At 50.5% G+C, this 13,450-nt stretch overlaps 1 protein-coding gene across 1 annotated transcript in view; it reads left to right on the top strand.

Annotated features, from left to right (window-relative positions):
- LOC116989896 overlaps positions 1–13,450 on the top strand; it is a 59,170-nt gene that overhangs the window by 22,159 nt on the left and 23,561 nt on the right. The window contains exons 10-12 of the mRNA XM_033047451.1: positions 1,091–1,117; positions 2,854–2,880; positions 4,259–4,858. Coding sequence (XP_032903342.1) covers positions 1,091–1,117; positions 2,854–2,880; positions 4,259–4,858 — 654 coding nt within the window. The remainder of the gene's footprint in view (positions 1–1,090; positions 1,118–2,853; positions 2,881–4,258; positions 4,859–13,450) is intronic.

Below are 13,450 nucleotides of genomic sequence, written 5' to 3' on the forward strand. Positions count from 1 at the left end.
TTGGTTTGTCCCACACGAGATCGCTGCTACTCGGGTGGCCTCACCCATCCCGACGTAGTGCAGCCCATGGAGTGCAGCAGCAGCAGCAGCAGCAGCACCTCGCCCGTGGCCCCGTCGGTCAGTCAGCAGCCCGGCCAGCTGTCCGACCTTCAGACCTTCGCTGACCGCCGACACCACCACCACCCCTCCTTCTCACGGCCGATCATCGGTTCATGAGTCGGACGGGACGCCGGACTGTGCGCGCGGCCCCCGGGACAAAACTCCTCAGCTGGCCCGCCGGCTGGGCTTTGTGTACAGTCCAGCACCCGGGGCCAACTCATCATTCACCCAGACACGGCCCAGTCGGTCAAGATTCAAGAGAGTTTATTGTCATGTGTCCCAGATAGGACAATGAAATTCTTGCTTTGCTTCAGCACCACAGAATATAGTAGGCATGAATGTAGAACAGATCAGTGTGTCCATATACCATTATATATATATATATACACACATGAATAAATAAAACTGATAAAGTGCAAATAACAGAAAGTGGTTGTTAATAATCAGAGTTTTGTCCGAGCCAGGTTTAATAGCCTGATGGCTGAGGGGAAGTAGCTGTTCCTGAACCTGGTTGTTGCAGTCTTCAGGCTCCTGTACCTTCTACCTGAAGGTAGCAGGGAGATGAGTGTGTGGCCAGGATGGTGTGGGTCTTTGATGATACTGCCAGCCTTTTTGAGGCAGCGACTGCGATAAATCCCCTCGATGGAAGGAAGGTCAGATCTGATGATGGACTGGGCAGTGTTTACTACTTTTTGTAGTCTCATCCTTTCCAGGGCGCTGAAGTTGCCGAACCAAGCCACGATGCAACCGGTCAGCATGCTCTCTACTGTGCACCCGTTGACGTTTGTAGGTCAATGAATTGCCGTGGGGAATTTGTCCCGTATTTTGACCTTTTGTCCCTTATTTGGGAGTGGGAAAGTTGGCGAGCCTAACGGGGAGAGAGAGACTTGATGGGCTGCACGCCAAAATATAAATGATGTTGTACCTTGGTACATGTGATAATAAAGAATCCTTGACCAACCCACTGATGGCAATCTTTGTTTTATTGCAGAGCTGGAGAGGACTTTGTGTACAGAAGGTAAAGACTCGAATGTTATAAAACCGCGGCCCCTCCATCTGTGCCCTCCCTGCCTGCCTCACCCACCCCCCCCCCCCCCACCCTGCTCTCCCCCCAAACACTATTCTGTACCCCCCCCCCCACTCTGCCCCCCCTCACTGTGCTCCTATACCAATCCCCCCCCCCACTTTCTTCCCACCCACTCTGCCCCCCCTCACTGTGCTCCTATACCAACCCCCCCCCATTCTGCTTCACCCCCCCCCCCCCACTCACTGCTCTCGCCCCCCAGGATAGAGAAGTGGTTGGCAGACAGGAAACAAAGAGTAGGGATTAACGGGTCCCTTTCAGAATGGCAGGCAGTGACTAGTGGGGTACTGCAAGGCTCGGTGCTGGGACCAGCAGTGACTAGTGGGGTACCGCAAGGCTCAGTGCTGGGACCAGCAGTGACTAGTGGGGTACCGCAAGGCTCGGTGCTGGGACCAGCAGTGACTAGTGGGGTACCGCAAGGCTCGGTGCTGGGACCAGCAGTGACTAGTGGGGTACCGCAAGGCTCGGTGCTGGGACTGCAGCTATTTACAATATACATCAATGATTTGGATGAAGGGATTCAAAGTAACATTAGCAATTTTGCAGATGACACAAAGCTGGGTGGAAGTGTGAACTGTGAGGAGGATGCTATGAGGATGCAGGGTGACTTGGACAGGTTGGGGGAGTGGGCAGATGCAGTTTAATGTGGATAATTGTGAGGTTATCCACTTTGGTGGCAAGACAGGAAGGCAGATTATTAACTAAATGGTGTCAAGTTGGGAAAAGGGGAAGTACAACGGGATCTGGGGGTCCTTGTTCATCAGTCTATGAAAGTAAGCATGCAGGTACAGCAGGCAGTGAAGAAAGCGAATGGCATTTTGGCCTTTATAATAAGAGGAGTTGAGTATAGGAGCAAATAAGTCCTTCTACATTTGTACAGGGCCCTAGTGAGACCACACCTGGAGTATTGTGTGCAGTTTTGGTCTCCACATTTGAGGAAGGACATTCTTGCTATTGAGGGGGTGCAGCGTAGGTTCACCAGGTTAATGCCCGGGATGGCTGGACTGTCGTATGTTAATAGAATGGAGCGGCTGGGCTTGTACACTCTGGAGTTTTGAAGGATGAGAGGGACTCTTATTGAATCATACAAGGTTATTCAGGGTTTGGACACACTAGAGGCAGGAAACATGGTTCCCGATGTTGGGGGAGTCCAGAACCAGGGGCCACAGTTTAAGAATAAGGGGTAAGCCATTTAGAACGGAGATGAGGAAAAACGTTTTTCCCAGAGAGTTGTGAATTGTCTATTGTCGATTGTCTATAGAAGGGCATGTTTACACAATATGTAACTCTAAGACTCTGTTCAGTGGTGTAGAGGTGATTAGTTTACGTTTAGTTTAGTTTAGTTTAGAGATACAGTGCGGCAACAGGCCCTTCGGCCCACCGAGTCCGTGCCGACCAGCGATCCCCGCACGTTAACACTATCCCACACACACTAGGGACAATTTATACATTTACCACCAAGCCAATTAACCTACAAACCTGCACGTCTTTGGAGTGTGGGAGGAAACCGAAAATCTCAGAGAAAACCCACGCAGGTCACGGGGAGAACGTGCAAACTCCGTATAGACAGCACCCGTAGTCGGGATGGAACCCGGAACTCGGGGGCTGCATTGGCTGTAAGCTGCGCCACCGTGACCGCCCGATTAATGTCTTCTTGTTTGTGTTCACAGCTGCTGAGAGGGTGATCGGATCTGCAGGTGAGGCTGGTCTTGTCAACTGTTCACTGTCCTGTCCCTCGGAGAGGGGAGGGAGGGGGAGGGGGGTTGCCAACTGTCCCGTATTAGTCGGGACATCCCCTATATTGGGTTAAATCGGTTCGTCCCATACGTGACCGCCATTGTCCTGTATTTGACCGCTACCACTCATGTCGAGGGGACTGTCGCGTCCGGACCCCGCCTCACCCGTCCCATCCCGACGTAGTGCAGCCCATGGAGTGCAGCAGCAGCACCTCGCCCGTGGCCCCGTCGGTCGGTCAACAGCCCGGCCAGCTGTCCGACCTTCGGACCTTCGCTGACCGCCGACACCACCACCACCCCTCCTTCTCACAGCCGATCATCGGTTCATGAGTCGGACGGGGCGCCGGACTGTGCGCGCGGCCCCCGGGCCAAAACTCCTCAGCTGGCCCGCCGGCTGGGCTTTGTGTACAGTCCAGCACCCGGGGCCAACTCATCATTCACCCAGACACGGCCCAGTCGATAGAAACATAGAAATTAAGTGCAGGAGTAGGCCATTCGGCCCTTCGAGCCTGCACCGCCATTCAATATGATCATGGCTGATCATCCAACTCAGTATCCCGTACCTGCCTTCTCTCCATACCCTCTGATCCCCTTAGCCACAAGGGCCACATCTAACTCCCTCTTAAATATAGCCAATGAACTGGCCTCGACTACCCTCTGTGGCAGGGAGTTCCAGACATTCACCATTCTCTGTGTGAAAAAAGTTCTTCTCATCTCGGTTTTAAAAGATTTCCCTCTTATCCTTAAGCTGTGACCCCTTGTCCTGGACTTCCCCAACATCGGGAGCAATCTTCCTGCATCTAGCCTGTCCAACCCCTTAAGAATGTTATACGTTTCTATAAGATCCCCTCTCAATCTCCTAAATTCTAGAGAGTATAAACCAAGTCTATCCAGTCTTTCTTCATAAGACAGTCCTGACATCCCAGGAATCAGTCTGGTGAACCTTCTCTGCACTCCCTCTATGGCAATAATGTCCTTCCTCAGATTTGGGGACCAAAACTGTACGCAATACTCCAGGTGTGGTCTCACCAAGACCCTGCACAACTGCAGTAGAACGTACCTGCTCCTGTACTCAAATCCTTTTGCTATGAAAGCTAACATAATCATTCGATCAACGGATTGCCCTCGGGAATTCGGACTCCCAGATTCCGTTGTACTTCCCCTTTTCCCAACTTGACACCATTTAGATAGTGATAATGCATGATAAGGGAATAACATTTAGTGCAATGTAAAGTCTGATCAAGGCTAGTCTCCAATGATGTAGATAGTAGTTCAGCATTGCTCTCTGGTTGTGGTGAGATGATTCAGTTGCCTCTATCTGTTTCCTGTTCCTCTCTAGTGCAAGTGACCTTTGATGCGTACACAGCCAACCCCTACCTGGAGATCTCGGAGGACTGCCTGACCGTCTTTTTCAGGGAGGAGTGGAGAGATCTGGAGGAACACAACATGCGTTTCACCGCGCGACTCTTTGCCATGGGCAAGGATAGTTACCGGAGCGGGACTCAATACTGGGAGGTGTTTGTGGGCATCAAGCCAGACTGGGACATGGGGGTTGCCGTCCCGTCTATCCCCAGGCACGACTGGGTCACCATCTGCCCCAAGAACCAGCTGTGGGCCATCGGCAAGAGGGGACCCATCTACGAGGCCAACTGCAACAACCCACTACCCCTGGAGCGACCGGCCACCGCCCAGGTCATCGGTGTGTACCTCGACCACAATCTCGGCCTGGTCCGCTTCTATGATGCGGAGAACCTGGCCCAAATCTACAGCTTCCAAGCGGAGTTCAGGGAGGAAATCTTCCCCTTCTTCAGCCCCTGGGGATCGCAGGACATCATAAAGATCTGCACCCCTCTTTCCCCACACCTCGCTCACCGTAGACCAACCCAACAAAACCAAGCGTCAGGCAAACCGGCCAATGATTCCAGCAATGTTCTTGTTTAACCATCTCGATTCCTAGCCCCACAGGAAGGCACCGAGTTCACCATCTCACCAACACTGGGTCTCCCCATGAATGACTTTGGACAGATGCCAGTCGAGTGTTTAGGCTTGTGTCGGGAAGGGGCGGGTAAATCCTGACCACGCAACATACAGGCGTTGTCACCTTAGGACCAGTCTACAGAAGAAGATTGACAATAGGTGCAGGAGTAGAGGCCATTCGGCCCTTCGAGCCAGCACCGCCATTCAATGTGATCATGGCTGATCATCCCCAATCAGTACCCCGTTTCTGCCTTCTCCCCATATCCCCTGACTCCGCTATCTTTAAGAGCCCTATCTAGCTCTCTCTTGAAAGTATCCAGAGAACCGGCCTCCACCGCCCTCTGAGGCAGAGAATTCCACAGACTCACAATTCTCTGTGAGAAAAAGTGTTTCCTCATCTCTGGTCTGAATGGCTTACCCCTTATTCTTAAACTGTGTGTGGCCCCTGGTTCTGGACTCCCCCAACATCAGGAACATGTTTCCTGCCTCTAGTGTGTCCAAGCCCTTAACAATCTTATATGTTTCAATGAGATACCCTCTCATCCTTCTAAAATCCAGAGTGTACAAGCCCAGCCGCTCCATTCTCTCAGCAGATGACAGTCCCGCCATCCCGGGAATTAACCTTGTAAACCAAAACTGCACGCAATACTCCAGGTGTGGTCTCACTAGGGCTCTGTACAACTGCAGAAGGACCTCTTTGCTCCTATACTCGACTCCTCTTGTTTTAAAGGCCAACTTGCCATTCGCTTTCTTCACTGCCTGCTGTACCTGCATGCTTACTTTCATAGACTAATGAACAAGGACCCCCAGATCCCGTTGTACTTCCCTTATTCCCAGGTTTGACCTGACAGTACTGGAAGATAAAGACTAGTTCATGATAGTTTAGGGTTCTCCAGTGTAGAGGGGAGCTTGGGAAGGACTGGTCATTGCCTGATAACAGCTGGGGAGAAACATAGAAAAATAGGTGCAGGAGTGAGCTATTCGGCCCTTCGATATCATTCCAGAATCTGGGACTATCTTGGTGTGAACAGATCCATGTTCTCCTGAGATGCTGCCTAATCTATAGTCTTTATTGTGTCTTAATTTGTAAAGCAGTAACTCTTTGTCTGATAACTGCGGAATGCTCCTGGTGTAGACTCACTATGTGAACACTAATGCAAATGTTGCAGTGAGAATATGCCTGTGAGAATATGTGCCTTATTTTTCAAACCTTGTGAATAATGTATTAAATTTTTATAAACCGATATGTTTGGTCTGATTTTCTGGCACCATTTATTATCACGTTCACTGAGGTACCGTGAAAAGCTTCTTGTCGCATGCCAACCAGTCAGCGGAAGAACGGTACGAATGTACAAACTGTACGAATGTCCAGTAATATCCGATGTCTAAAGAAGGGTTTCAGCCTGAAACGTTGCCTATTTCCTTCGTTCCATAGGTGCTGCTGCACCCGCTGAGTTACTCCAGCTTTTTTGTGTATGTCCGATTCAAAGATAGTCCGAGGATCTCCAACGAGGTACATGGTAGTTCAGGTCTGCTCTCCAATTGTTGGTAGGATGGTTGGCAGACAGGAAACAAAGAGTAGGGATTAACGGGTCCCTTTCAGAATGGCAGGCAGTGACTAGCGGGGTACCGCAAGGCTTGGTGCTGGGACCACAGCTACTTACAATATACATCAATGATTTAGATGAAGGGATTCAAAGTAACATGACCAAATTTGCAGATGACACAAAGCTGGGTGGCAGTGTGAACTGTGAGGAGGATGCTATGAGAATGCAGGGTGACTTGGACAGGTTGGGTGAGTGGGCAGATGCACGGCAGATGCAGTTTAACGTGGATAAATGTGAGGTTATCCACTTTGGTGGCAAGAACAGGAAGGCAGATTACTATCTAAATGGCGTCAACTTGGGAAAAGGGGAAGTACAACGGGATCTGGGGGTCCTTGTTCATCCGTCAATGAAAGTTAGCATGCAGGTACAGCAGGCAGTGAAAGTGAATGGCATGTTGGCCTTTATAACAAGAGGAATTGAGCATAGGAGCAAAGAGGTCCTTCTGCAGTTGTACAGGGCCCTAGTGAGACCACACCTGGAGTATTGTGTGCAGTTTTAGTCTTAACCCAGGAACCAGTGGGTTAACGTACGATGAGCGTTTGTCGGCACTGGGCCTGTACTTGCTGGAGTTTAGAAGAATGATGGGGGACCTCATTGAAATCTACAGAATAGTGAAAGGCCTGGACAGAGTGGATGTGGAGAGGATGTTTCCATTAGTGGGAGAGTCTAGGACCAGAGGTCACAGAAGGAAAGTATGTTCCTTTAGGAATGAGATAAGAAGGAATTTCTTTAGTCAGAGGGTGGTGAATCTGTGGAATTCATTGCCACAGACGGCGGTGGAGGCCAAGACTCTTACAGTCGTAGATAGGGTGGTCAAGAAGGCTCTCAACACATTGACCTTCAACAGTCAGAGGGAGAGAGGAGGGGGAGAGGGAGAGAGAGAGAGAGGGGGGGAGGGGAGGAGGAGGGAGATAGAGAGGGGAGGGAGAGAGAGAGGGGAGGGAGAGAGAGGGGGGAGGGAGAAAGGGAGGGGAGATAGGGCAGGAGAAAAGAGGGAGGGGATAGAAAAGGGGGAGAGGGGAGGAGGAGAGGGGGAGAGGGGGAAGTGAGAGAGGGTGAAGAGAGATAGAGGGCGGTGGGGAGAGGAGCAGAGATGGTGGGGGAGAGGGGGGGGGATAGAGAGGGTGGTTGAGAAAGAGGGAGGGTGGGATTGAGAAGGGGGAGGAGAAGGGAGAGGGGTAGAGAGAGAAGGGGGGAGGACAAGAGATTGGGGCAGAGAGAGAGGGGGGTTGAGAGAGAGGGAGGGAGAGATCGAGAAGGGGGAGGAGAAGGGATAGAGAGAGAAGGGGGAGGACAAGAGATTGGGGGCAGAGAGAGAGGGGGGTTGAGAGAGAGGGAGGGAGAGATCGAGAAGGGAGAGGAGAAGGGAGAGAGGGATAGAGAGAGAAGGGGGGAGGACAAGAGATTGGGGCAGAGAGAGGGAGAGGGAGAGATCGAGAAGGGGGAGGAGAAGGGATAGGGAGAGAAGGGGGGAAGACAAGAGATTGGAGCAGAGAGAAGGGGGGGTTGAGAGAGAGGGAGAAGAGAGAGAAGGGAGTGTGTGTGTGTGTGAGAGAGAGAGGGAGGGAGAGGCAGAGACAGACAGGCAGGATGTGCTTCAGAGCAAAGATCTTTGGTTCAGAGCTACGTTCCCTGTCGTAAGTCGGGGCGGGGTGAGCGGAGTTTGCTCCAGTCAGCAGCAACTTTTGCACTGGGTTAAAGTGACGCGTTGTACAAAGTGAAAGTCCGTGGCGATCGCGGAGAGGGAGCGGCCTCCGCCTTGTTCCCCTGTTGCTGTCTGTCTATCCCGGGACCCGGTGAGTCCACGGTCTCTCCCCCCCTGGTGAGGGTTTGGGTTGGGGGCGAGGAAGGGAGACGGCCGCCGCTTCCCCGGCTCAGGGGGTTCCGGCTAGTACACCAAATTGTGGGGCGAATCCAACGCGGAAGCAGGCCCTTCGGCCCGGCTTGTCCATGCCCGCACAAGGGTGCAGCCCACAGCGGGACAGCGCAGCGTCTCGGGAGAGAGGGAACGGGGGGGGGGGGGGGAGTTTTCGGGGCGAGACCCTTCTTCAGACCCCCAGATGTCACCCATTCCTCCCCCCACACACCATTGCCTGTCCCCCCCTCGAAGGGCCGAATGGCCTACTCCCGCACCTATTGTCTGTTGTCCACAGGGCCATAACATCCACAGAACATCAATAGCCAACAGGTACAGGAGGAGGCCATTCGGCCCTTCGCGCCAGCACCGCCATTCACAGTGATCACGGCTGATCATCCACAATCAGTACCCCGTTCCTGCCTTCTCCCCATATCCCCGCTATCTTCAAGAGCTCCTCTAGCTCCCTCTTGAAAGTATCCAGAGAACCGGCCTCCATCGCCCTCTGAGGCAGAGGATTCCACAGACTCACAACTCTCTGGGTGAATAAGGTTTTCCTCATCTCCGTTCTAAATGGCCTACCCCTTATTCTTAAACTGTGTGGCCCCTGGTTCTGGACTCCCCCAACATCAGGAACATGTTTCCTGCCTCTAGCGTGTTCAATCCCTTAATAATCTTATATGTTTCAATAACATTCCCTCTCATCCTAAATTCCAGAGTATACAAGCCCAGTTGCTCCATTCTTTCAACATATGACAGTCCCGGGAATTAACCTAGTGAACCTACGCTGCACTCCGTCAATAGCAAGAATGTCCTTCCTCAAATTTGGTGACCAAAACTACACACAATACTCAAGGTGTGGTCTCACTAGGGCCCTGTACAACTGCAGAAGGACCTATTTGCTCCTATACTCAACTCCTCTTGTTATGAAGGCCAACATGCCATTGGCTTTCTTCACTGCCTGCTGTATCTGCATACTTCAAGTGCTGCTGGAAAGTGTAGGAAGGAACTGCAGATGCTGGTTTAAACCGTAGACTGCTGGAGTAACTCAGCGGGACAGGCAGCATCTCTGTAGTGAAGGAATGGGTGACATTTCAGGTCGAGACCCTTCTGCTGGAAGGTCATCAACTCGGTGAAAGACTCACTTGGGGCAATTTCCAATTTTACCCAAGCCAACTAGTCTGTGGACCTGTGCGTTTTTGGAGATTGGGAGGAAACCGGAGCACCCGGAGAAAACCCACGCGGGTCACGGGGAGAACGTGCAAACTCCCGCCTGCAGGAATTGGTGGACTGGTGGGATTTCTCTCTTGGTTCTTGGTTTCTTGGTCCTCCAAAATATTCCAAATGGAATTTAAACTGGAGGTGGTGAAGGGAGGGCTTGAGCCAAAAAGGTTTATTGGGAAGAAAGAGCTACTTTAAATGTAGTTGCATCTGGTTGGGTAACTATAGTTGGGTGAAGACTATTCCATGCTTTAATTGTGCGGGGGAAGAACGAATTGCTGTACACATCTGTCTTTGTAGCTGGGATCACAAATTGGATCGAATGCCCTCGTCTGCTCCTAATTGGTTTGGGTTTGGTGTAGGTCTTGTGATCTATGTCTAGCTGACCATTTAACATTTTGTAAAAACAGGTCAAACGGTGAGCTTCACGTCTGTCTTGGAGAGGGTTCCTTCCACCCCAGAGAATTCAGAAGTTTGGTGACACTCGCTTCTCTCTCATAAGTGTTAGTAACAAATCGAGCTGCCTGTCTTTGGACACGTTCGATGGAAGAAATGTTTGTATTTGTGTATGGGTCCCATGCTGCAACTGCGTTGTCCAAATGAGGTCTAACGAGGGTGAAATACAGCTTCTCCTTGACAGAAGCTGAACAATGATGAAAGTTGCGCCTCAGGAAGTTTAGGACACCTGTTGCTTTCACCGTTGCATGATGAGTCTGACCATTCCAACGCAGATCATTCTGCAATTTGATGCCAAGATACTTGGTTTGTTTGGATTCTTCAAGGGTGACACCAAGTATATTGTAAGATGTTTCGCTGTCCTTGGAGCCAGCATGGACTCTGTGGGGCGAACAGCCTCCTTCTAGGTCATAATATGTCAAATTTGTCTTTCAGGAAGCCTGGACACGTCAGGGCCATTTAGTGGGAGCGGATGGAGTCCTGGACACTGGCCCTGGTCCTTGTGATTAAAGCCACACTAGCTGGTGAGAGATACACTGCTCTCTCCCTCTCCCTCTCCCTCTCCCTCTCTCCCCCCTCTCTCCCCGTATCTCCCCCGCCTCTTCTCTCTTCCCCTCCTCTCTCACTCACCCACATTTACCACCTGTCCTTGATCATTCTCACCCTGCTACACCTGGCAGAAACAAGGAACTGCAGATGCTGTTTTACAACAAAAAAAAGACACAGAGTCCAGGAGTAACTCAGCGGATCAGGCAGCATGTTTGCAGAGTATGGATAGGTGTCGTTGTGGGTCCACGTTCTCCAGAGACGCTGCCTGACCCGCTGAGTTACTCCAGCAATCTGTGAAACGCCACCTATCCATGTTCTCCACAGATGCTGCCTGACCCGCTGAGTTACTCCAGCACTCTGTGAAACGCCACCTATCCATGTTCTCCACAGATGCTGCCTGACCCGCTGAGTTACTCCAGCACTCTGTGTCTTTGTCTCGGTTTAGTTTATAGTTGCCGTGGGTACCGTGGTACAGTGGAAAGCATTTTGTTTTGTCAGTAGAAAGACTATACATGATTACAATCGAGCCGTCCACAGTCTACAGATACAGGATAAAGGGGATAACGTTAAGTGCAAGATAAAGTCTAAGGATAGTCTGAGAGTCTCCAATGAGGTAGATGGGAGGTCAGGACCGCTCTCTAGTTGGTGAGAGGATGGTTCAGTTGCCTGATAACATCCGGGAAGAAACTGTCCCTGGATCTGGAGGTGTGTGCGTTCGATTTCACACTTCTGTACCTCTTGCCAGATGGGAGAGGGGAGAAGAGGGAGTGACCGGGGGTGAGACTGGACCTTGATGATGCTGCTGGCCTTGCCGAGGCAGCGTGTAGCTTTTAAGACCACATTTAGAATATTGTGTTCAGTTCCGGGCACCGTGTTATAGGAAAGATATTGTCAAGGTTGTAAGGGTTCAGAGAAGATTTATGAGGATGTTGCCAGGACTAGAGGGTGTGAGCTACAGGGAGAGGTTGAGTAGGCTGGGTCTCTATTCCATGGAGCGCAGGAGGATGAGGGGAGATCTTATAGAGGTGTACAAAATAATGAGAGGAATAGATTGGGTAGAGTCTACCCAGAGTAGGGGAATCGAGGACCAGAGGACATAGGTTCAAGGTGAAGGGGAAAGATTGAATAGGGACCTGAGGGGTAACTTTTTCACACAGAGGGTGGTGGGTGTATGGAACAAGCTGCCGGAGGAGGTCGTTGAGGCTGGGACTATCACAATATTTAAGAAACATTTCGACAGGTACATGGATAGGACAGGTTTAGAGGGATATGGACCAAACGCGGGCAGGTGGAACCAGTGTTGAAAAAGCTACTTTTCTTAACTACTAAACCAGGTTCGCTTCTTAATAAACAGACACCACACAACTGTTTGGTAGACCAGTTCAAAACTTTACTTAACATCGGCCAATGGAAGGGAGCGAGAATTCCAGCTAAGTGACCAATACAGACACTCGACTGTCCTCGGTCCCCTTCTCTGAACAACAGAATTACATTGCCTTAAATAGGGTTTTTTTTGTCCCCTTAGCACATTTCACAGACATTAGTCATGGTCAGAGGTACAGGAAAAGATTTCCACAGAATGCATCACATTAAAGGCATTTTGTTTACATAGTACAAGATAACATTGGCCATTTGGTTTACGACATTTTATCTTTCTACTTCCCTGGATCCTCTCTCGTCCTTCATAAACATTGGCCATTTGGATAATGCCATTTTATCTTCACAGAGATCACCCTAGCTCTTTCGCTGCTTCCTCTCTGTCATTTGGTCCCTCATAAACATTGGCCACTTTGTTTACGGCATCTTACTTCAAAGAGATCTCTCTAGCTTCTCCTCTCTACTTGTCACTTGGGAGACAATGTTATAGGATTTATTATCTCACACACCGCAACCTAAGGCAAGCCTAATTTGACAATAAATATAAGCTGTAAGATAGCCCAGAAGCCAATTTAATATCTTCTTATATCTTTAACTAAAATTCAGCTTCATCAGTGTAGCTGGGACATTGTTGGCCGGTGTGGCCAAGTTGGGCCCGAGTTGAGAGTGTGGAGTTCTCTGCCTCAGAGGGCGGTGGAGGCCGGTTCTCTGGATGCTTTCAAGAGAGAGCTAGATAGACCTCTTAAAAATAGTGGAGTCAGAGGATATGGGGAGAAGGTAGGAACAGGGGTACTGATTGTGGATGATCAGCCATGATCACATTGAATGGCGGTGCTGGCTCGAAGGACCAAATGGCCTACTCCTGCACCTATTGCCTATTGTCTATTGTGTGGTCTCACTAGGCCCCTGTACAACTGTAGAAGGACCTCTTAGCTCCTATACTCAACTCCTCTTGTTATGAAGGCCAACATGCTCAAAACTGCATACAATACTCCAGGTGTGGTCTCACTAGGGCCCTGTACAACTGTAGAAGGGCCTCTTTGCTCTTTCAGGTTTGGAGACCAAAACTGCACACAATACACCAGGTGTGGTCTCACTAGGGCCCTGTACAACTGCAGAAGGGCCTCTTAGCTCCTTATACTGGACTCCTCTTGTTATGAAGGCCAACATGCCAATACTCTAGGTGTGGTCTCACTAGGGCTTTGTACAACTGCAGAAGGACCTCTTTGCTCCTTATACCGGACTCCTCTTGTTATGAAGGCCAACAGGCCAAAACTGCACACAATACTCCAGGTGTGGTCTCACTAGGCCCCTGTACAACTGTAGAAGGACCTCTTTGCTCCTTATACCGGACTCCTCTTGTTATGAAGGCCAACAGGCCAATACTCCAGGTGTGGTCTCACTAGGGCCCTGTACAACTGTAGAAGGACCTCTTTGCTCCTTATACTGGACTCCTCTTGTTATGATGTTGTCTCATGTTCTGACCTGT

This window comes from Amblyraja radiata, chromosome 30, assembly GCF_010909765.2.
Source record: "Amblyraja radiata isolate CabotCenter1 chromosome 30, sAmbRad1.1.pri, whole genome shotgun sequence".
Taxonomy (NCBI): domain Eukaryota; kingdom Metazoa; phylum Chordata; class Chondrichthyes; order Rajiformes; family Rajidae; genus Amblyraja; species Amblyraja radiata.